This window comes from Micromonas commoda, chromosome 14, assembly GCF_000090985.2.
Source record: "Micromonas commoda chromosome 14, complete sequence".
NCBI lineage: Eukaryota > Viridiplantae > Chlorophyta > Mamiellophyceae > Mamiellales > Mamiellaceae > Micromonas > Micromonas commoda.
In genome coordinates, this window is record NC_013051.1 from 717,488 (window position 1) to 740,106 (window position 22,619).

The 22,619-nt window shown below is 64.1% G+C and overlaps 4 protein-coding genes across 4 annotated transcripts; 2 read left to right on the top strand and 2 right to left on the bottom strand.

Annotated features, from left to right (window-relative positions):
• Positions 1 to 3: 3 nt before the first annotated feature.
• Positions 4 to 5,224, bottom strand: MICPUN_95935 (predicted protein; the record flags this gene model as incomplete). The annotated part of the gene is made up of 4 exons (XM_002506203.1): positions 4,167 to 5,224; positions 3,037 to 3,467; positions 727 to 2,562; positions 4 to 573 (listed from the first exon to the last, which is right to left on the bottom strand). Exons 1-4 carry the CDS (start codon positions 4,519 to 4,521, stop codon positions 4 to 6), a joined length of 3,192 nt encoding a protein of 1,063 aa, XP_002506249.1. The 5' UTR covers positions 4,522 to 5,224.
• A 681-nt stretch (positions 5,225 to 5,905) lies between these two features.
• Positions 5,906 to 6,592, bottom strand: MICPUN_104193 (predicted protein; the record flags this gene model as incomplete). Its single annotated transcript, XM_002506204.1, has 1 exon — positions 5,906 to 6,592. The coding sequence occupies one exon, from the start codon at positions 6,590 to 6,592 to the stop codon at positions 5,906 to 5,908; it is 687 nt and encodes a 228-aa protein (XP_002506250.1).
• A 282-nt stretch (positions 6,593 to 6,874) lies between these two features.
• MICPUN_64230 (predicted protein) lies at positions 6,875 to 8,976 on the top strand (the record flags this gene model as incomplete). The annotated part of the gene is made up of 2 exons (XM_002505992.1): positions 6,875 to 8,305; positions 8,647 to 8,976. The coding sequence occupies 2 exons, from the start codon at positions 6,875 to 6,877 to the stop codon at positions 8,974 to 8,976; spliced, it is 1,761 nt and encodes a 586-aa protein (XP_002506038.1).
• Positions 8,977 to 10,002: 1,026 nt separating this feature from the next.
• On the top strand, positions 10,003 to 22,590 carry DHC2 (dynein heavy chain; the record flags this gene model as incomplete). The annotated part of the gene is made up of 1 exon (XM_002505993.1): positions 10,003 to 22,590. The coding sequence occupies one exon, from the start codon at positions 10,003 to 10,005 to the stop codon at positions 22,588 to 22,590; it is 12,588 nt and encodes a 4,195-aa protein (XP_002506039.1).
• Between the last annotated feature and the right edge of the window lie 29 nt (positions 22,591 to 22,619).

The window sequence follows — 22,619 nt, forward strand, 5'->3', positions numbered from 1 at the left end:
CCGTTAAACCTTGTATTTGCCGGTGTTGAACCCACCCGGGAGGCTCTCCTTTGCAATGATCTCCTCGATGATCTCCTTGATCTTCCCCTTGGCCGTCTTGATGCACCGCTCGCTCGGCCCCTCGATCAGCAGGAACAACTTCCGCTCACCCGGTGGCACGGGCTTGTTCGGGGCGTAATATTGTCCCTTGACGGTTATCGCCGAGCCGGTAAACTCGGAAATCTGAGCCAGCGTGTCCTTGTGCGTCACCTTCCAGCGCGCCTGCTGCGGGAAGTCGTTAATCTCGAGCTCCGACTCGAAGTGCGCCCCGTCCGCCTGGAAAACACCGCTCCTGGCCGCCGCGTGCTGCGCGTTCAACGCGGCGGCGAACGCGGCGGCTCGCGCGGCTCCGGTGGTGGCTCCGGTGACCAGCGCCATGCTGTTCGCCGCCTGAGAGATGGCGAGGGACATCTGCGAGTTGTTCGCCGCGTTGACCTGCGCCTGCGTAGGGCCCTGGGCCGCCGTAGGGGTCACGCCGAGAGAGCTCCCGATCTTGGCGGCGGCCGCACGAGCGGCGGCGTTGAGTAGAGCCACCTTGGGGTCCTCCGGCTGCGGCGGCGGCGAATACGCCGGGGCTGGGGCTGGGGCTGGATGGACCGGCGTCGCCCCAACCGGCGCCGCCGCCGGCGCTCCGCCTCCGAATGCCGCCGCCCCCGCCGCCTGCCCCATCGCCGCCGCCCTCGCCACCTGCTCGGCCGCGGCGGCCTGCGCCGCGGTCGTCGCCGCCGCCGCGGCGGCGGCGCCCGATCGCCCGACGCTCTGGAAGATTGGTTCCCCGTCGTCGTCGAATCGACCCTCGTCGTCCGAGTCGGATTCGTCATCCGCCTGCACCTCCAGACCCGCCGCGAGCGCCGCCGCCTTCTTCGCGCGTCGCTCCGCGTCCTGCTCCTCCCTCGAGAACTTGAACCCGGACCCGCCGAACCCGCTGCTCTTGCCGCCCACCACCAATCCCTCCTTCTTCTTCTTGGCGTACTCATCCGCCATCAACCTGAGGTCGCTCGGCACGGGTTGCTTGGCGTCCGTCATCGCCTTGACGAGATCCGGCGCGAACTTCTCCTCTTCCTGCGAGATGAACGTGACGGCGGTGCCCTTGTTACCCGCGCGGCCCGTTCGTCCCACCCTGTGCACGTAATCCTCCAGGTGGTTCGGAGTGTCGTAGTTGACGACGAGCCTGAGCCCTGACACGTCGAGCCCGCGCGCGGCGACGGACGTGGCGACGAGGATGTTGCACACGTCCGATTTGAAATCCGCGATGGTGCACTCGCGATCACTCTGCTCCTTCCCGCCGTGCAAAGACAGGCACGGGTACCCGCTCCGCAGCAAGTCGCGAAACACCTGGTCGCACTTGTCCTGACTCGCCACGAAGATGATGATTTTCCCTCGTTCGTACCATTCTCCGAGGAGCTCGAGCACTCGGAGGAACCGGTCCTCCTCCGCGCGCATCTCCACGATCTGCTCGATGTCCGAGTTGACCACCGACCTGCCGCCCACCTGAATCTCCACCGGGTTCGTCAGCGCGCTCCGCGCCAGCGCCTCCATCGCGTGCGGAAACGTCGCGCTGAACATCACCGTCTGCCTGTCCGGCCGAAGGTTGTTCATGATCCGCGTGATCTGCGGCTCAAAGCCCATGTCGAACATGCGATCCGCCTCGTCGAGCACCATGTACGTCACCCGCCTCAAGTTGGTGATTCGACCGGCGCCCGTCGTCAGCACGTCGATCATTCGCCCCGGGGTGCACGCGACAATCTCGCACCCGCGCTTGAGTTCGCCAATTTGCGTCGCGACGCCGCTCCCGCCGTACACGGAAACCGCCACCAAACCCGCGGCGCGACCAAACTTTTTGCAATCCTTGCCAATCTGCGTCACCAACTCGCGCGTCGGGCCCATGATCATGCCGATCGGGCCGTCGCCGCTCTCGATGGGGCGCTGGTCCTTGACGTGCCTCAGCATGGGTAACACGTACGATAGCGTCTTGCCGGATCCCGTCTTTGCGACGCCGATGCAGTCGCGCCCGGACATAATCACGGGAAGCGCCTGGCACTGGATCGGCATAGGCTTGTCGAAGCCGCTGCGGCGGATGAGCTCCATGACGCGGTTGCTCAGGCCCGCCTGCGCCCACGTCTTGATCGGGCGCGGGACGTCCTTGCCCCGGCACCTGATCCCCTCCAGCTCGGCGCGAAGCTCCTTCACCTCCGCCTTGGTCATCCGCGCAATCTCGTAGGATTCGATGTAAAAGTTCTTGCGGAACGGGGGGTAGTCGATGGAGTCGTGGTCGGCGACGCCGAGCTTATCCGCCTTGCTCATCCGCGACTGCTGCTTCCGAGCCCACTCCGCGTCGTCGTCGCTGCCGGCCCCGTCGGTGTCCGAATCCGCGCCGCCGCCGGACTCCGACGAGTCCCCGCCGTCGGAATCGGCGTCGAAGAACCGTCTCACCAGCCCGATCTTCTTGACAGCGCGTCCGCCTTTAACGCCGCCGTCGTCCCTCTTGACGGGCGGCCTCGCCAACCCGACGTTCGCGGGTTTCTTGACGGTGATTCCCGGGCGAAGAAACGCGGAGCCGCCGAATGCCGGTTTTTTGAGCACCGTCGGCTTTATCGACGGCTGCGCGCCGCCGCCGTTCGTGGTCGCGGCTTGGTTCGTGGCCGGTTTGGTTCGAACGACGGGTGCGGGAACCCGCGCCCTAGCCCGCGCCACCGCCGCCTCCGCCTTGGCGTTGTTCGCCCTCATGAACGCGTCGAGGGGGTCGTCGTCGTCATCCGACTTTTTCGTCAGCGGCGGTAAACCCGTGTCCGGGTCCGTCGCGGGCGTTACACCGGGCGTCACGTCGGCTGCGACAGCGGCCCTGGCAGCCTTGGCAGCCTTGGCGGCGGCGGCGAAGAAATCCGCCGCCACCTCCGCCTCCGCCGTCGCGGCGTCTCGCGCCTCTCTCTTTTTCGCTAGCTTCGCCTCTCGCTCCTCGCGCCTCTCCGCCGCGGCTGCGCGCTCGGCGTCCATGACGGAGTCGTTCGCCGCCATGAACGCCTCGAGGGGATCGACGTCTTCCTCGTCCTCGTCCGTCCCCGGCTTGTTCGCCGCCGGCCGGGGCGTTTCGTCGTCGTCGTCGTCTTCGTCCGCCATGCCCGCGAGGTCCTCGTCGGCGTCGAGGGTCCAGCCCGGGGGCCTGCGATCGGATACCCCCGGGGCGTCGTCGTCGTCCGCCGCGCCGGGGGCTGGGGCTGGGGCTGGGGCGGCGGCGGCGGCGGCGCGCTCGCGCCGTTCGCGCATCTGCGCGGCGAGATCCGCCGCCGGATCCTTCCCCTTCTCCGCCGCCGGCGCATCCTCCTTCCGATCCCGGGGTTGGGACGAATCGTCGTCGCGCGCGGGCTGGATCTCGGCCGTCGTCGCCGGCGTCGGGGCGGGGTCGTCGGTGCGCCGGCGCTTGGACGACGCTTTCTCCGTCTCCTGATCTCCCGTCGCGTCGTCGCTCCCGCGCTCGCGCTTGCCGCTCCCGACGTCCTTCTTCGCAGCCTCGGCAGCTTGCTTCGCCTTGAGCCGCTCTCGCACCTTGCGCGCCAGCTCCTCTTTTTTCCGTCTCGCCTCCGCGTCGGCATCGTTCGCGGAGTCCTTCTCCCCTTTGCTCTGCCGGGGCGATTTTTTGGAGCCCGAGCTGTTCCTCGGGCTCCTCTTCGGCGTCATGCTCGCTCGGTCCCTTCTGTCTCTACCTAGAGACGCTGTGTTTGTCGGGGGACGACACGGATGTGGTTGAGACGAGATGGGTTCGCGATCGGTGTGTTGGTTGTGGAAAATTTTAGGGCGAACGCGACAATTGGATTCGCCGTTCGCTCGGAACGGGCGATACGGGATCGGGTCGCGGGGGTGCGAAGCGTAAGGTGAACCTACGTCGACCGACACGGCATTGACTGCCTCCCAGGAGCTTCCCAGACCGACGCTGCGCGACCGGGTTGTGCGACGCAGGGCTGATGTTTTTAGGTCAGGACTTAAACTGGCGGGACGGACACGGTCGGTTTACCGAGAGTTGCCGTGAGAGCGCGGGCGTGACGTGTGAACTTCGAGTTTCCTTCCGTCTCAAAAAATGTCACGTCGCTAGCCGCCGTTCTCATCGCAGCTTGTTCCCGGTCCCCTGGAACGCCTTGAACTTCGGCTCCTCCTTCTTCTCCTCCTCCTTGGGCACGGCCGCCGCCCCGCCCCCGGATCCCTCCGCCGACGCCTTCCTCGCGCCGCCGAAGACCAGCTTGCCCGCCTTGCGCCGCGGCAACCCGGTCCCGCCGCCATCCTCCTCCTCCTTCTTCTCGGATACGTCCTTGGGCCCGCGGATGAACCTCTCGAAATCCTTCGGGATGTTGAGCGACGTCGTCGGCACGTCAACCTCGACGGGCTTGAGGTCCGGGCGGGAGCTCTTGCCGTCGAGGCGGTTGCCGCCGCCGGCGAACGCGAGAAACTTTGGCCCCTCATCCGCCGCGGGCTCGGGCTCTGCAGGTTCATCCTTTCGCTTGGCGCCGCCCTTCTCCTTCCCGAGGATGTTCCCGCCGTTGACGACGGGTTTAGGGTTGCGGAACACGGGCTCGGGCTCCACGTAGTCGAGCGGCGGCGCGAAGTCGGTGTTCAGGTCGCAGTCCAGGATGCACACCGCGTCCGCGGGCTTGAGCTCGACGATGTCGACAAAGTACCTCCGATTGTTGTAGTTGATCATGATCGTGTCGTCCAGAGTCAGGCACGTGTACCGCCTGAGGGTCATCTCCAGCACAGCCTTCGGGTCGGATATGTCCAGGAAATCCTTCGTCTGAGGCCGGAGCTTGACAAAGTTGCCCTTCTCCAGCTTGGTGTACTGCAGCTTCACCACGTCCCCCTCGGTGAGCAACAGGTTTTGCATCATCCAGTACGGGATGTAGCACACCCCTTCCTCGGCGGTGAACTCGAGGACGCCGCAGTGCGTGTGTTTCTTCTGCTTGACGTTGGAGAGCTCGAACAGCATCACCGGGTCGTCGAACATGAGGTTACCTGCGACGCGTGTGGGTTCGGGACGGAGGAGGTCGGCGGGTGCGTATGGCGCGAGCGAGAGACGAAAGAGTCGTCGACGTCGAGTGGGCACCTGGTCCGAGGACAGCTGTGCGCGCGCGTGTGGCGCGCACAGCTGTCCCTTTTTCCCGAGGGGCCGCGGGAGGGACGCGTCGAGGCGGCGGGGAGGATTCGGCGGGCGGGATGCGGAGACTCACTCAGCCTGTCGAGCGCGGACGGGGGGATGAAGACTGCGGAGGGATGTGCGGGTGGGGATGGAGCGGGTGGGGTGAGTCGCGGGTCGGAGTTAGCGGCGCGAGATCCGTCGGATGTTTTGAAGAGGTGACCTAAGGGCGCGAGAGTCTGCGCTTCGGGCGCGAAGGGACCGTCTTCGCGGTGACTCACTCTTGTCTCCATTCTCAGCCTCGTTCTGCGTGACGATTGGGACGTCGCGAGGGGCGTGGACGGAGTCAGCGCGGCGCTGGGAGGAACGGACCGACCAGATCCGTCGGGAGAAGACTCGCGAGCGTCGCGGCTGCGTGGATGGGTGACGGTGGCGCGGGATTGGGGAACGGCGCGGGCGGGCGATGGGAGGAGACGGACCTTATCGACGAAACTGACGGGATAGACGCGATACTGCGCGACGAAGTTACCGCCGCCGCGGCCGAACCTTCCGAACATCGCACCGGAGAGTGCGCGCGTCGCGCCGCGAGAGTCGACTAGTCTATGAAAACGACGACCGCCAGAGCGGCAAACGTCTCACCACGCGACTTTCAATATATTGACGATTTCACCAGCGTCCCCGCGTCCGGGCGCGGCACTAATAATACATCGCATCCGCCCTCCTCACTCCCACGGTGCACCCACACGCTCACAGCATGAGCACCTTCTTCGCGTAGGACCGGATGCTCCGCCTCTTCTTCACCGCCTCCATCGTGAACCTGTCGGGCTCCACCCCTTCGTCCGCCATCCGGTCCACGATGTCCTCCGCGCGTTCGAGCTCGTTGTCGTCGGCGCACTTGGCGAGGAGGATGTTGTACGACAGCGCGCCGGGGACGACGTCGAACGCCTCCATCCTGTCGAGGGTGTTCATGGCGCGGGTCCAAGACGGCGGCGACGACGCGAGGTAGCCCCGGATGAGCTCCGTGAAGACAACCTCGTCGGGTTCCACCACCCGCTTGTCGAAGACCTCCTCGAACACCTTCAGGGCGAGGTCCATCTTGCCCGCGGCGACGCACGCGCCGAGGCAGGCGGTGGACGCGAGGAGGTCGGGCTCGATGCCGGCGCGGCCGAGGGAGACGAGGAGGTCCACCGCATTGGACGCCGCCTTGCGCTTACGGCAGTCCATGAGCTTACGGGTGACGTCCTTCAGGTTGACCTCCTCGTCGCCGGCGGCGCCAATCTCGTCGGCGGCGAACGCGGACGGGCGCGCGGAACGGGGCTTCGCGAGGAGCCTGACCGGATGACGCGCGGCGGAATGCGCGCGCGAGGATGCGGTGGTCGCGGAGGTGCCGCGGGAGGCGGCGAGCCTCGCGATGTGCTGGGCTGCTGCGGCCATGGCGTCGGCTGTAATGGGCACCGCGCTTTGTGCTCTCCAGAGTCACACATTGTCACACGCCCACGCAAACGAACTCGGCCCTCGGCCGCCGCGCTTTGTGCTCGTGGTTTTTGAACGTGCCCCCCACTCCACCCCGCGGGCGCCTGCGGGGTCGGGGCCATGCGAGCGAGCCCCCGGGGACAGGCCGCCCTCCCTCCTCGATCCCTCGGGCGGAACCCGCGCGGACGAAACCCGCGCCTTCACCGCCCGCCCGCTCGCCAGGGTGGGCGCCAGGTCACCGTGATGGCCGCCCCGGCGGAAGACCCCGCCGAGGCGGCCGCTGACCGGACCGACGTCCCGGACTCGCTCGGAGGGCGCCGAACCTTCGCGCCCGCCCGACCCGGCGTCAACGTCGCGCACGGGGAGGACGCGCTGAGGGCGTACCTCGCGTGGGATGGCCACGCGCGCGCCGCGCACATGGACCCGGACGCCTTCGCGCGCTGGCTCGAGCGCGAGGTGCTCCAGTACATGACCGCGAACCGGGCGTCGCTGCTCCGCGCGAGGGCGGACGGCGTGCGGCGCCTTCACGCGTCAACCCTGGATCCCCTCGCGCACGCGCTGGAACGCGCGGAGGCGGAGTACCGCGGCTCCGCGGAGGGCGCGAGGATCGAGCGCGCGATGCACGCGGTCGCGCGACGACGCGCGGCGGTGGCGGGCATCCGAAGCTTTCTCGAGTCCACCCCAACTACGCCGGAGCTGGCGGCGAAGCAGGCGGCCGCCTCCGACAAGCTGGAGCACGCGCTCGCGTCCCTCCCGGCCGCCGAACTCGAGCTTAAAGACGCGGTGGCGTCGTCGCCGCTGTGGCGCGACGTCGAACGCGCGCGCGACGCGCTGCGAGCCGAACGCGCGCGAACCGGCTTGGCATCCGCCGACGACGACGCGAGAGCCGCTTCGACGGCAAACGGCAACTCGCTCGTCGCTAAAGGGGACGACTACGAGAAGACGTGCGCGGACGTCGTCGCGGACGCGTTCCTCGCGGGGGGTCTGATCGAGGGTGCCGACTGGGGTGCCGACGGGGACGCCGACCGGGAACGCGAGGGCGTCGGCGTCTTGCTGCTGCGAAACGTCACGCTCGGGCTGCACAGCGGCGAGCTGGACTGCGTGCTGGTGCGGGTGAACCACTCGGGAGAGACGGAGAGCGCGTTCGTGGATGCGATCCCGCAAGACGGGGACGGGACGACGGGGCGGCGCACGCTGGCGCGTCGCGGGCGAACGGCGGCGGCGGCGGCGGTGGCGGGGGACGACGGCGACGACGAAAAAAACCAAAAAAACCAAAAAAACCAAAACCGTCCGGCGGTGGAGGTGCTGGCTGTTTTCGAGTGTAAGCGGAACCCCGACGACGTGGCGCGTGGGTTCCACTCGCGGCAGACGACGCTCGCGTGGCTCGCGGGGGACGAGGCCGCGTACGACCCGCGCGAGTGGGCGAACCGGCGGCACCCCAGCGGGCACTTCCGCCGCGGGTACCACCCCATGAAACTTGCCAGGTGGGTTCGCGGCGGGGGTGGCGATGAGTCACCGGGCGGGTCAAAGTACGGGAAGGCGGTGGTGCTGACGCGCGACAGCTTCCGCGGGTTTCGTCGCACGCACCGTACCGCCGAGGGGCGCGGTGGATTTTACCTGGACGGGGTGTGGATGGTGACGCGGCCTCGCACGATGTGCGGCCTCGACGCCAAGGTGAGCGGCTCGTCGCTTTTACTCGCGCGTTTATTTGGTTTTCCTCCTCGTCGCTTTTACTCGTTCGCTTTTGGTCAACGTATCTGGGACGCGATAGCGCTGGGTCCGCGAGGATCCTCCGCGGTGAGCGCGTCCTTCATAGCTTGACCGACATCTAACGGTTAGGGTACGCTTGCGACGAGCCCGAGGGGATTCGCCCCCTCGGGTTCTACTTTTCCGCGACTCACATTTTTTTTTTTGGTGGCGTCGTCTCAAAGACATCGCCGCCTCTCGCACGGCGACGCGCCGTTCCCCTTCGCGCCGGACGCTGACCGGACACGTCTCATCCTACTCACTCGCAGCTTCGAGCGCCGCTGATGGAGATCGCGGGTAGCCACGTCAGCGCACACGTGGTCCAATCGCGCGGCGGCTCCGTGCCCTCTCCGGAGGATTTCTTTCTCGCCGTCGATGCTCTCCGCCGCGAGAGGCACGCCTCGCCGCCTTCGTCGAACGGCGACGATCCCTTGCGAGCCAAGCTTCGTACCCTGCACGGGTGGCTCCTCAGAGCCGTGGGCGAGAAGAGCGCCGCGCTCCCCAACGATACGCGGGGTGTTTTGGAACTGTACCTGGACAGAGGGGAGCGGAGCGCGCGTCAGGTGCTTCTGGTGGAGGAGCAGCCCAACCCTCGGTGAGAGGAGCGGACGCCCGCGAGCGCCGCGTCGGGTCCGACGCGCTCTCATGTTGTATTTGTGTTCGTGTATTCGTCGATTCTGTGTTGTAACGATATGCAAGCGCCGCGCTTATCGTCGTCAGCCGAGGCGTCCAGGAACCCATTTTTTGTTTCATCACGGTGGGAAGAAACTGGCTGTCCAGAGTTTGGGCCCCACAAGCGCTTGACCGGATTGCCAAATCGGGCTCGCCAAAGGGTAGCGGCACGCCTGGAGTGAGCGTCGCCGATACGACCACCCGGGGGGAACGACACGGCCGATTGTTCCGACGGCGGTTGCGTCACCATGCAGGAGCAATCCCTCGCGGATAAGCGCGCGGCGGCCAAGGGAGCGCGGTACGACCCCGATACGACCCCGCCCCACCTCCCCACACCAGCCCGTCAGCCACCGCGGGCGAGCTCGAATTAGAGGGTTAGCCCTGCGTCCTCCCGGGGCGCTGCGAGCGCCCCGAGCGTCGCGGCGGGCCATCGCGCGATTCCATTCATCGCGTGGAGAGGTCGCGCGGGCGATCGCGCCGTCGTATCGCGTGAATTGGCGCACCCCCCGCGCGCCCCGCGCACCTCGCCGCGCCCCGCGACAACGACTACAAATAAATCCAACGAGAGAAGAACACCGCGATCGAGCTCGACCGACTGACCTCCCCGTTCCCCCCCGTCCCCCCCGTCCCTCCGCAGCACCGGCGCGCACGACCCCGGGCCGGTGTACAAGCTCCGCCTACCGCCGGAGTTCCGCACGGGCACCGTCCGCAAAGGGTCCGGGGCGCTCGGCGGAAGCGCACGTCCGACCCATCGCCCGGGCCCGCCCACCCCGTCGAGGGACCCGCGCGCGTCGTCGTCCTCCCCGCGATCGATCCGGGACGAGACCCCGCGCGCCGCCCGCGACGACGACGACGCCACGGACGAGCCGGTGCCGCGGTTCGATCCGAACGACACCGGCGTCTTTCCCCCGCGCCCGCCGCGCGCGTGGACCGACGCGGCTCACACCCGAGCCATGCCGGAGAGATTGATGACCCGAACGCGCGGGTTCGACAGAGCTCCGGGGGACGCGCCCGCGCCGGGAGCCGCGTTCGACTGGGTCCCGACCGCGGAGTACGAGGCGCGACACTTCGTCCGCCCGTCCACCGCCGAGATCCCGACGCGGGCGCCGGAGAGCACCCCGCTGGAGCTCTTTGACGATCCCGAGCTGGAACTCAAGACTCCGGAGCAGTGGCTCGCGACGCGAACTCCGGGCGGGGACCGGTGCGGAGCGGTGTCGAGATACTTCACGGGCCACGGGCAGTTCACCTGGGAGCCGTGCTGGGTGACGGGGTACGACGAATCGTCGGATACGTACGCGATCGAGTGGCGAGTTTCGCCCGGGGTGACGAAGCGGGTGAAGCGATTGAACCTCATCTTCGACGCCGAGGACCCGGACGCGTTCCGGACGCGGCTCAACTCCGCGAGGCTGCTGCGGGACAGGCACGAACGCGCGCTGCGGTACACGCGCGCGGCGGAGGAGATATTCGAGTACGAAAACGACGACCTCTGCGACGCCCCGAGCTTCCGCGCGAAGATCTCGAGCGCGTGCGACGGGTGCCGACGGAACCCGATCAAGACGTCCACCGCCGTACCCGGCGCGTGCGACCGATTCTGGGCCGAGAACTTGCGCGTGTACAGGCTGGCGCACAAGCGCTCGTACCTGGACCTCGCGCTGAGGGACGACAACAAACGAGCGCGACTGGCGGACATCGGGGTCGAACCTCTCGACTCGGACAACGAGAGAATGAACGCGAGGGGTTGCGCCGCGTCTCCCGGCCGGCACCCCGACGCGCACGCGATCGCCGCGGAGGAGATCGCCGCGCTCTTACCCGACGCGGACGCCGATTTTCTGGACGCGCACCAGCGCTACTACGCCAACTGCGACGTTCGATTCGAGACGCTCCTGGACGCGGAGCCTCCACGGCCCGGACTCCTTCCGGAGGATCCGGTCACTCTGGACGATTTCGAGAAGAAACAGCGCACTCAGCTGGACCGCGTGAGCGAGCGCATGCGAGGCGAGTGCGTCATCGTCGCGGTCGACATCCTGCGGGAGCTGGAGCGAACGAAACGGTCGCAGGCGGAGGCGGCGGCGCGAGCGCGACTGGAGCAAAGGCTGGCGAAGCTGACGCCGGTGGAGCGATCGATGTGGATGGACGCCAACGGCGAGGACGTGGAGTCGAACATCCGCGAGGAGGCGTCCAGTGCACTGGCGCGCGCGACGATGATGCCCCGGTTCCTCAAATCGCTGACGATTTGCGCCAAGGACCAGGTGAGGACGGTGGTGCAAAACTCGGTGGCGAGTTACCTTCGGTTCTGGTCGCAGTTCGCGGGGGGCGACGACGCGGTGGCGTGCCGGGGCGTGCTTCACCACCTGCCGTTCATGAAGGTGACGTTGATGATCAAGGACGGCGAGGTTGCGTACGATCCGCCGCTGGAGAAGGTGAAAGATGTCGCGCTGAATCTCTTTGACGACATGGTGGAGTCGGTGCGGGACATCCCGCAGATTCGCGCGATGCTCGAGGCGACGAGCCAATCGGAGACGTCCACGTCAGCAGATGCCGGCGAGGGCGACGCCGACGTCGTCGCGGTCTCGGTGGATTTCGAGAAGGTCCCCGCGCCGTCCGCGGACGAGCCTTTCGTCGTAGAGGCGAGGTCCGCCATCGTCGCCATCGTGGATGAAAATTTCACCGGGCCCGTCGCGCTCGCCGAGAGCTATCGCGCCTTCGACGAGCTCATGGTGAAACCGGAACCGACGCCGACGCCGGATTCGGAACCCGATCTCAATCCATCGGTGGACGGCGGCGCGAACGCGGATGGTGACGCGGATCCATCGGCGGAGGGTGAGGCTTTAGCCCCCGCGGAGGCGCCCGACGTCGAAGCGGCTCCGGACGCAGCCGGCGCCTCGAGCTCGGACGCCGCCCCAAAACCCGAGGGCGGCGACGGCGAGGAGGAGGAGGAGGAGGCCGAACCCGAGGCCGAGGTCGAGCTCACGCTCGAGGACAAGGAGAACGAGATGCGCAGACTCGCCTCGCTCGCCGCATCCGTCGACGGCAATTCCGAGTCCTGGCTCACGTTTCGCCTGCTCGGAGTCTCGTGCTACGAGATCAAGGCCACGCTGATGGACGAGGCGAACGCGCGCAGGAACGCCATGCTCAAAGAACTGACCGACGAGTTCTTCCGAGGGAGCACCAGCTGCAGGGATAGGTACGCCGACATTGCGAATAAGTTGAGGATGGAGGTGACCAACCCGGAGGAGTTGGATAGACTCCGGAGGGACATGGAAAAGGCGTTTGCGGAGCGAGATGGGTTACAGGCTGACCTGGACGCCTGCACCGCGTTGAGCGAGGCGCTCGAGCGGGCCTTCCACTGGCCGTCGCTCGATGAGGAGGTGGCGGGCGTGTACTGGGAGGCGATGACGTGGCCTAGCGTCATCACGGAGATTGTCGCGGAGTGCGAGCAGCGGGTCAAGGAGCTCACCAAAAAGTTCAAGAAGGAGCTCAAGGCTGACAAGGAGACGCTCTCCGAGGATTGTCACAGCGCTCGGTTCGAGTACAACGAGTTCATCCGGCTCGGCGACATCGACGCGGTGGAGGAGCGCCTCGTTCGCGTGGAAGAGATCGACGCGCACCACGAGGCGCTCAAGGAGCGCCAGGAACTCTACGCGAGCAGGCAGGAAATCTTCGGAGAGCGAGGTAGCCGACCGAAACACCTGGCGGAGCTCGTCAAGGACTTCGAACCCTACGCGAACATCTGGAAGACGTGCGCGGAGGTGACCCGCACGGTCCCGGAGTGGATCGAGGGTCCGTTCGCGGCGCTGGATCCCGAGAAGGTGTCCGGCGCGGTGGAGGTTTGGGATCGATCCACAAAGAAAAACCTCAAGGTTCTCGACGGACCCCCGAGGGAGGTTGGAGAGGCGTTGCTCGCGAAGATTCAGCACTTCCAGGAGCTCCTCCCGCTCGTCGTCGCTCTGCGCAACCCCGGCCTCAAAGACCGGCATTGGGCGAAGCTCAGCGAGGACCTCGGCTTTGCCGTCAACGGCAAGGACCCCAACTTTACGCTGCAGAAGGCGCTAAAACTCGACCTCGTCGCGCACATCGAGACGGTCGAGAAGGTGAGCGAGAGCGCGAGCAAGGAGTACTCGCTCGAGCGCACCCTCGACAAGATGCAGAAAGACTGGACCGGCGTCGTTTTCGAGCGCAAGGCGTGGAGGGAGACCGGTTCCTACATCCTCAACGCCACGGACGAGATTCAGATCCTGCTCGACGATCAGGTTGTCAAGGCGATGGCGATGAAGGCGTCGCCGTACATCGGGCCGTTCGAAGACAGGGCAAAGCAGTGGGAAAAGACGCTGCTCACGATCCAAGAGGTGCTCGACAGCTGGCTCAAGTGCCAGAACGGCTGGCTGTATTTGGAGCCAATCTTCGGGTCGGACGACATCATGCAGCAGATGCCCACCGAGGGCCGCAAGTTCAAGACGGTGGACGTCCAGTACCGCAAGATGATGGAAAAGCTGAAGATCACGGCAGACGTCGTCGTCGTCGGCGCGGACGAGGAACTGCTGAACCAGCTCCAACAGTCAAACGCGCTGTTAGACGACGTCAACAGCGGCCTCTCCGAGTACCTCGAGACGAAGCGACTCGCGTTTCCGCGGTTTTACTTCCTGTCCAACGACGAGCTGCTCGAGATCTTATCGGAAACCAAGGACCCGCTGCGGGTGCAGCCGTTTCTCAAGAAGGTGTTCGAGGCGATTCACGCGCTCGAGTTTCAGGAGGATCTGGAGGCGACCGCGATGATCTCCGAGGAGGGGGAGAAGGTTCCGTTTAAGAATTCGTTCAATCCCAACTCCGCGGGGGGTCAGGTGGAGAAGTGGCTGACGGAGTGCGAGGCTGCGCAGCGCGAGACGGTCGCCGAGGTTTGCAAGCACTCCTCCGAGGCGTACGCCACGACCAAGCGCACGGAGTGGATGATCCAGTGGCCCGGACAGGTTGTCCTCTGCATCGGGTCCCTCTACTGGACCTCAGAAACTGAGGAGGCTCTTCGCACCGGCACCATGCCAGAGTACGCCGAGAAGTGCACCGCGCAGCTCATGGACATCGTGGAGCTCGTGCGCGGGCAGCTCACTAAACTCCAGCGCAAGACGCTCTCCGCTCTCGTGGTCATCGAGGTGCACGCCAGGGACGTCGTGGCGCAGCTCGCGAAGCAGGGTGTGGCTTCGCCCGACGATTTCGAGTGGGCGTCGCAGCTCCGATACACCTGGGACGAGAGGGAGGAGACCGGCGAGGCCGCCGTGATGGTGCGCATGATCAACGCGGCGGTGTGGTACGGCAACGAGTACCTCGGTAACTCGTCGCGGCTGGTCATCACGCCGCTGACGGACAGGTGCTACCGCACTCTGATGGGGGCGGTTCACCTGGACGTGGGAGGAGCGCCCGAGGGACCCGCGGGTACGGGCAAGACGGAGACCACGAAGGACCTCGCCAAGGCGATCGCGATGCAGTGCGTGGTTTTCAACTGTTCCGACGGGTTGGATTACCTCGCGATGGCAAAGTTTTTCAAGGGTCTGGCGGCGTCCGGCGCGTGGGCGTGCTTCGACGAGTTCAACCGCATCGACCTCGAGGTGCTCTCGGTGATTGCTCAGCAGATTCTGACAATCACTCGCGCCAAGGCTGCGAAGCTGGAGCTCTTCGACTTCGAGGGCACCCGCCTGCCGCTGCGTCGCACGTGCAACGTGTTTATCACCATGAACCCGGGCTACGCGGGTCGCTCCGAGCTCCCCGATAACCTCAAGGCGCTCTTCCGAACCGTCGCGATGATGGTACCGGACTACGCCATGATCGGCGAGATCATCCTCTACTCGTTCGGTTACCTCGAGGCCCGCGACATGGCGCGCAAGCTCGTCGCCACCTACAAGCTCTGCTCCGAGCAGCTCTCTTCTCAGTCTCACTACGACTACGGCATGCGCGCGGTCATCTCCGTGCTTCGCGCGGCGGGTGCCGTAAAGCTCAAGTTCCCCAACGAGGACGAGTCGGTGTTGATGCTCATCTCCCTGAAGGACGTGAACCTGCCCAAGTTCCTCGCGCCGGACATCCCGCTGTTTAACAACATCCTCAGCGACCTCTTCCCCGGCGTGGTCCTGCCCGAGCCTGACTACGATCACATGCGCGCCAGCGTGATGAAGGAGTGCGCAAAGGCTAACCTCCAGCCGACGCCGGTTTTCATGGAAAAACTCTTCCAGTTGTACGAGATGATCCTCGTGCGACACGGGTTGATGCTCGTCGGTTACTCCTACGGAGCTAAGACGTGCATATATCAGATGCTCGCGGGCGCGCTGAACGACTTGAAGGCGCAAAACCTACTCGACGAGAACAAGGTGAAAGTCGTCGTCATCAACCCCAAGTCCATCTACATGGGTCAGCTGTACGGGCAATTCGACCCGGTGAGTCACGAGTGGCAGGACGGTGTCTTGGCCAAGAAGTTCAGGGAGTGCGCGGTGGATACCAGCCCCGATCGCAAGTGGGTGATGTTCGACGGCCCGGTGGACGCCATCTGGATTGAGAACATGAACACCGTGCTCGATGATAACAAGAAACTCTGTCTGATGTCCGGCGAGATCATCCAGATGAGCGGCACGATGAACATGATATTCGAGGTTCAGGACCTCGCGGTGGCGTCGCCCGCGACGGTGTCCCGGTGCGGTATGATCTACGTCGAGCCCTCGAGCATGGGCTGGGAACCGCTTAAGGATTCGTGGATGAACACGCTCCCGCCGCTCATCGAGCCGCACAAGCCTCGAATCGAGGAGCTGTTCACCTGGCTCGTCAAGCCCTGCATGGCGTTCGTGCGCAAGAACTGCAAGGAACTGATCCCAACCTCAGACATCAACCTGCCGGTCGCGCTCATGAACATCTTTGACTCAATGATTGACGAGTTCAGGGTTGAACTGGCGGATGGCGAGGACTTTGACGAGATCATGGCACCAAAGGATCAGAAGATATTCGTCGACTGCGTCTTCCTCTTTTCTGTCGTGTGGTCCATCGGCGGCACCACCGAGAACGAGGGCCGCGAGAAGTTCGACTTTTTCCTGCGCAAGCTTGTCGACGGTAAGGTTGATCCGTCGCCCGAGAGGACGGATTTTGACCTCGGTCCCGGTCTCGAAATTGTTCCGCCAACTGAAAAACGAGTCGCCAAGGCTTTCCCCAAGGCCACCGAGGGCAGCGTGTACGACATGCACTTCGAGAAGGACAAATTCCGTTGGACCAACTGGTTGAAAACGGTCAAGGACGAGCCCATTCGCGAGGAACTCGAATTTCAGAACATCGTGGTCACGACCATCGACACCATTCGGTACCGATACATTTTCGACGTCCTCGCCACTCACGGCAAACACGTGCTCTTCGGAGGTCCCACCGGTACCGGTAAGACGGTGTACATCAAGCAGTCGCTCGATGCGATGGACAAGGACAAGTGGACCAACATCCAGAGCACGTTCAGCGCGCAGACAAACGCCAACCAGATTCAGGATATCATCGACAACAAGCTCGACAAGCGCAAAAAAGGAGTCTTTGGTCCAAAGCAGGGAACCCGCGCGGTGGTGTTTATCGATGACCTCAACATGCCGATGCTCGAGGAGTACGGCGCGCAGCCGCCGATCGAGATCATCCGCCAGTGGCTCGACCACGGCGGATGGTACGACCGAGAGGAGCTCACGATGCGCAAGCTGGTGGATATCCAATTTTGTGCAGCGATGGGCCCCCCGGGCGGAGGCCGCAACCCGGTGACGCCCCGAATGCTCCGCCACTTCAACCAAATCTCAATCTGCGACTTTGACGATAACTCCCTCAGGCGAGTGTACACCGCGATCACCGACTGGTGGTGCAGGCGAGCGAGCGTGCCCAAGGATGTCGGCTTGAAGCTCCCTGGGAAGTTGGTTGAGGCGACGCTGGAAATTTACAACACAATCAAGCGGGAGCTGCTGCCCACGCCGATGAAGTCGCACTACACCTACAACATGCGCGACATCAGCAAAGTTTGGCAGGGCGTCTCCATGATCGGCGAGGCGCCCCAGAACCAGCTCGAGCTCATCAGGCTCTGGTCGCACGAGACCCTTCGCGTTTTCCATGACAGGCTCGTGAACGACGAGGACCGGATGTGGTTCTTCTCGTTCCTAAAACAGATGGTGGACCGCCACACCGGGCAAAAGTTCGACAAGGTGTTCGCCGCGTGGGACTTCGACAAGAACGGAACCGTGGACATCGTCGAGCTCAGGCGGCTGATGTTTGCCAGCTTCATGGATGGCTCCGGTGCCGAGGGCAAGTACGCCGAGGTGAAGGATGTAGACGCCCTGCAGAGGCTCGTGACGGAGCAGCTCGTGGAGTACAACCAGAGTGGGAAGATGCGGATGGACCTCGTGCTGTTCCTGTACGCGGCGGAACACATCTGCCGAATCTCGCGCGTCATTCGGCAAAACCTGGGTAACGCGCTGTTGGTTGGCGTGGGCGGCTCGGGTCGCCAATCGCTGACAAGGATCGCCGCGTTCATGGCTGAATACGAGGTGTATTCGATCGAAATCACGAAGTCGTACACCCAGGTGGAGTGGCGCGATGATCTGAAGAACGTCCTGCGTAAGGCTGGCGGCGAGGGTTCACCCACGGTTTTCCTGTTCAACGACACCCAGATCAAGATGGAGTCGTTCTTGGAGGACATCAACAACATCCTGAACACCGGCGAGGTGCCCAACATGTTCGCCAAGGACGAGACAGCGCAGGTAATCGACATGGTCACGCCCAGGGCCGTAAAAGCCGGCGTCAACGCGGGTTCGCGCGCGGATCTCTTCCAGTTTTTCGTCGACGAGTGCCGCAGGAACCTGCACATGGTGCTGTGCTTCTCCCCGGTTGGCGACGCCTTCCGCGAGCGACTGCGCAAGTTCCCCTCGCTCGTTAACTGCTGCACGATCGACTGGTTCAGCGAGTGGCCCGAGGATGCGCTCCGCAGCGTGGCGTCGCAGTTCCTCAAGGACATCACGATGGACTCGGACGCCATCCGGGACTCCACGCTGGACATGTGCATGCAGTTCCATGTGGACGTTCGCCACCTGGCTGAAAAATTCCTCGCCAACCTGGGCCGGTACAATTACGTCACTCCCACTTCGTACCTCGAGCTCATCGGCACCTACCGAAGGCTGCTCAACGAGAAGCGCGACGAGGTTCAGACGATGATCAACCGCTACGAGGGCGGTTTGGCGCAGATTTACGAGGCTGAGGATTCCGTCGCGGTTATGAAGACGGAACTCATCGACCTCCAACCGGTGCTCGAGAGAACCGCCGTCGAGACGGAGGAGATCATCAAGCAGGTCAACTTGGAGACGGTCGACGCGGACAAGGTAAAGGCGAGCGTCGCGAAGGACGAGGCGTACGCCGCGGAGCAGGCTGCGAACGCGGAGGCGATCAAGGTTGAGTGCGAGACGGAGCTCGCCGCCGCCATCCCCGTCCTGGAGTCGGCAATCGCGGCGCTCGACACCCTGACCAAGGAGGACATCACGTACATGAAGGCGTACAAGAACCCTCCCGAGGTTGTCAAGCTGGTCATGGAGGCGGTCTGCATCCTGCTCAAGGTGAAGCCGGCGATGGTCAAGGATCCCAAGGGTGGGGTCAAAAAGATTGCCAACTACTGGATTCCCACCATCAAACTCCTGGGCGACTCGCAGTTCCTCGATAAGCTGAGGAGCTACGACAAGGACTCGATCCCGAACAAGATCATCAAGCAGATCAAGCCCTACGTCGCGAGGCCCGAGTTCCAGCCCGAGAAGGTCAAGGAGGTTTCGGCGGCTGCGTACGGCTTTTGCTGCTGGGTCCGCGCCATGGAGGCTTACGACTCCACGGTGAAGGTTGTCGAGCCGAAGAAGAAGAAGTTGGCGCAGGCGCAGGAGGAGTACGAGGGTCTCATGGTCGGTCTCAACGAGGCGCGCGGAAAGCTGAAGGAGGTCGAGGATAAGGTCCAGGCGCTTAACGATAAGCTCGAGGCGATGCAGAACAAGAAGGCTCAGCTCGAGTTTGACTACGACATGTGCGGCAAAAAGCTCGTTCGCGCCGAGAAGCTCATCGGCGGATTGGGCGGCGAGAAGGAGCGCTGGAAGCAGGTCGCGGCGGGTCTCAAGGTTGACTACACCAACCTCACGGGCGACGTGCTGCTGTGCGCGGGGTATATCGCGTACCTCGGCGCGTTTACCCAGCCGTACCGAGATGAGGTGCTCGGCAAGTGGATCGAGCAGTGCAAGGCGGGCGGCATCCCGTGCTCTGACACGTTCAAGCTCATCACAGTGCTCGGTGAGCCGGTGAAGATTCAGCAGTGGGCCATTGATGGTCTGCCCAACGACTCCTTCTCCGTGGACAACGCCATCGTGATGAACAAATCCAGGCGCTGGCCTCTGATCATCGACCCGCAAGGCCAAGCGAATAAGTGGATTCGCAAGATGGAGCAGCCGCGTAACCTGGTAGTCGTCAAGCTCACCGACGGGGATTTCATCCGCAAGCTCGAGAACGCGATCCAGTTCGGAAACCCCGTGCTCCTCGAGAACGTGGGCGAGGAGCTGGACCCTACGCTCGAGCCGCTGCTTCTCAAGTCGACGTTTAAACAGGGCGGTCAGATGGTTATCCGACTGGGCGACTCCACCATCGAGTACCACCAGGACTTCAGGTTCTACATAACCACCAAGTACCGCAACCCGCACTACTTACCCGAGATCAGCGTCAAGGTGACGCTCGTGAACATGATGATCACCATCGACGGACTCGTCGACCAGGTTCTCGGCATCGCCGTCGCAAAGGAGCGACCGGATCTTGAGGAGGAGAAGGCTCGGCTCACCACGGAGGGCGCCGAGAACGCGCGTCAGCTCGCGGAGGTTGAGAACAAGATCATCGAGGTGTTGGGCTCATCCGAGGGTAGCATCCTCGAGTCGGAGACGGCGATCGACGTCATCACAAACGCCAAGGAGCTCTCCAACGAGATCAACCGCAAGCAGGCCATCGCAAAGAAGACTGAGATTACGATTGACGAGACCCGCGAGGGATACAGGCCCCTCGCCGTGCACGTCGCGCACCTCTTCTTCAACGTCGGCGAGCTGTGCAACATCGAGCCGATGTACCAGTACTCGCTGGCGTGGTACGTCAACCTCTTCAACCACGCGCTTGAGTTTGCGCCGAGATCGGACGACCTCCAGAAGCGTCTCGACAACCTCATCGATTTCTTCACCTACTCGCTGTACAAGAACATCTGCCGGTCCCTGTTCGAGAAGGACAAACTGCTGTTCTCGTTCACGCTCGCCGCGACGATCTTCACGTACAAGGGCACGCTGGACCCCGGCGAGTACCGCTTCCTGCTCACCGGCGGCCTCGGTCAGAAGCCCGGCGCCGACGACGTACCTTGCAAGTGGCTCAACAAGAACCTGTGGCTAGAGATGCTGAGACTCTCCGATCTTCCCGCGTTCGACGGATTCGCCGACGCGTTCAGGTCTAATCCCGACGCGTGGCAGCACATATACGACAGCGCCAACCCCGAGTCCGAGGCGCTCCCCGCGCCGTGGTGCGACAAGCTCGACGATTTCCAAAAGCTCATCGCGCTTCGCACGGTTCGTCCCGATAAGCTCACGCGCGCCGTGCAGATCTACGTGGACAAGAGCATGGGCCGACGGTACATCGAACCGCCGCCGTTCGACCTGGAGCAGTGCTACAACGACTCGACGTGCTTCACGCCGCTGGTGTTCATCCTCTCCCCGGGCTCGGACCCCATGGACTCGCTGCTCAAGTTTTGCGCCGCGAAAGACATCTCCATGGAGACGCTGTCGCTGGGCCAAGGGCAGGGTCCCAAGGCTGAGGCGCTGATCGCGCAGGGCGTGGTGGACGGAAGCTGGGTGGTGCTTCAGAACTGCCACCTGGCGGTGTCCTGGATGACCACGCTCGACCGCATTTGCGAGGAGTTTGTCACCAACACCTCGCCGCCGCACGAGGATTTCAGGCTGTGGCTGACGTCCTACCCGTCTCCGCACTTCCCCGTCGCCGTGCTCCAGAACGGCGTGAAGATGACCAATGAACCCCCGAAGGGCCTGCGCGCGAACATGATATCCAGTTTCCAGAACGACCCGATCAGCGACGAGGATTTCTTCGAGGGTTGCGCGAGGCCCGCGGAGTGGAAGAAACTGTTGGTGGGACTGGCGTTTTTCCACGCCTACGTGCAGGAGAGGAGGAACTTCGGCCCGCTGGGTTGGAACATCCCGTACGGTTTCAACGATCCGGACCTGAAGATTTCCCTTCGCCAGCTCCGCATGTTCCTGGACGAGGCTGGGGAGGACCAGCCGTTGGCGGTGCCTCTGAAGACGCTGGTGTACCTCATCGGCGAGTGCAACTACGGCGGGCGCGTCACCGACGCCCACGACCGCCGGTGCCTCATGTCGATCCTCACCGACGAGGACGGCGGACCCTTCCACGTCAACATCATGGACGATAACTACAGGTTCTCACCCTCCGGGCTGTACTACGCGCCGGAGGAGGGCGACCACGAGTCGTACATCGAGTTCTTCAAGCAGATGCCAATCGCGGCGGATCCCGAGGTTTTCGGCCTCCACGCCAACGCGGACATCACGAAGGACCAGCAGGAGACCGACTTGATGTGCAATTCGATCTTGCTGACGCAGGGTAACGCCACGAGCGGCGGGGGTAAGAGCAAGGAGGAAACCTTGGCGGAGGTCGCCGCGCAGATCGCAGAGTCCATCCCACCGGTTTTCGACCTCGAACTCGCCAATTACAAGTACCCGGTTGACTACTACGAGAGCATGAACTCCGTGCTGTGCCAGGAGCTCGTCCGGTTCAACCGCCTGCTCGAGGTGATCCACGCGAGCATCGGGAGCTTCCAGCTGGCGCTCAAGGGCCAGATCGTCATGACCGGCGAGTTGGACGCTTTGGGCAACGCCATGTTTGACGGGAAGATCCCCGCGATGTGGGCCAAAAAGTCGTACCCGTCGCTGCAGCCGCTGGCCGCTTACATAAGCGAGCTCGTGAGGAGGCTGGAGACGCTGCAGAAGTGGATCGACGAGGGCGCACCGCCCATGTTCTGGATCACCGGGTTCTTCTTCACCCACGCGTTCCTCACCGGCGTGCTCCAAAACTACGCCAGGAAGTACAAGCTCCCCATCGACACCGTCGTGTTTGACTTTGAGGCTATGCCGGCGAACCACGACTTCACGAAGAAGCCCGACGACGGCGCGTACTGCAACGGCATGTTCATCGAGGGCGCCAAGTGGAGCGACGAGAACATGACGCTGGTGGAGAGCGACCCGAAGGTTTTGTTCACCGAGATGCCGGTGTTTTGGTTCAAGCCCACCACCCAGGATAAGCGAGCGGATTTTCCGCACTACCTCTGTCCAATCTACCGGACGGCGGAGCGGAGGGGCGTGCTGGCCACGACGGGCCACTCGTCCAACTTTGTCATCAACCTCACGGTCCCGAGCGATAAGCCCCAGAACCACTGGATCAAGCGCGGCGTCGCGGGGCTCCTGTCGCTGTCGTACTAAACGACGTTCGGGACCGTCGGAGGGTTTCA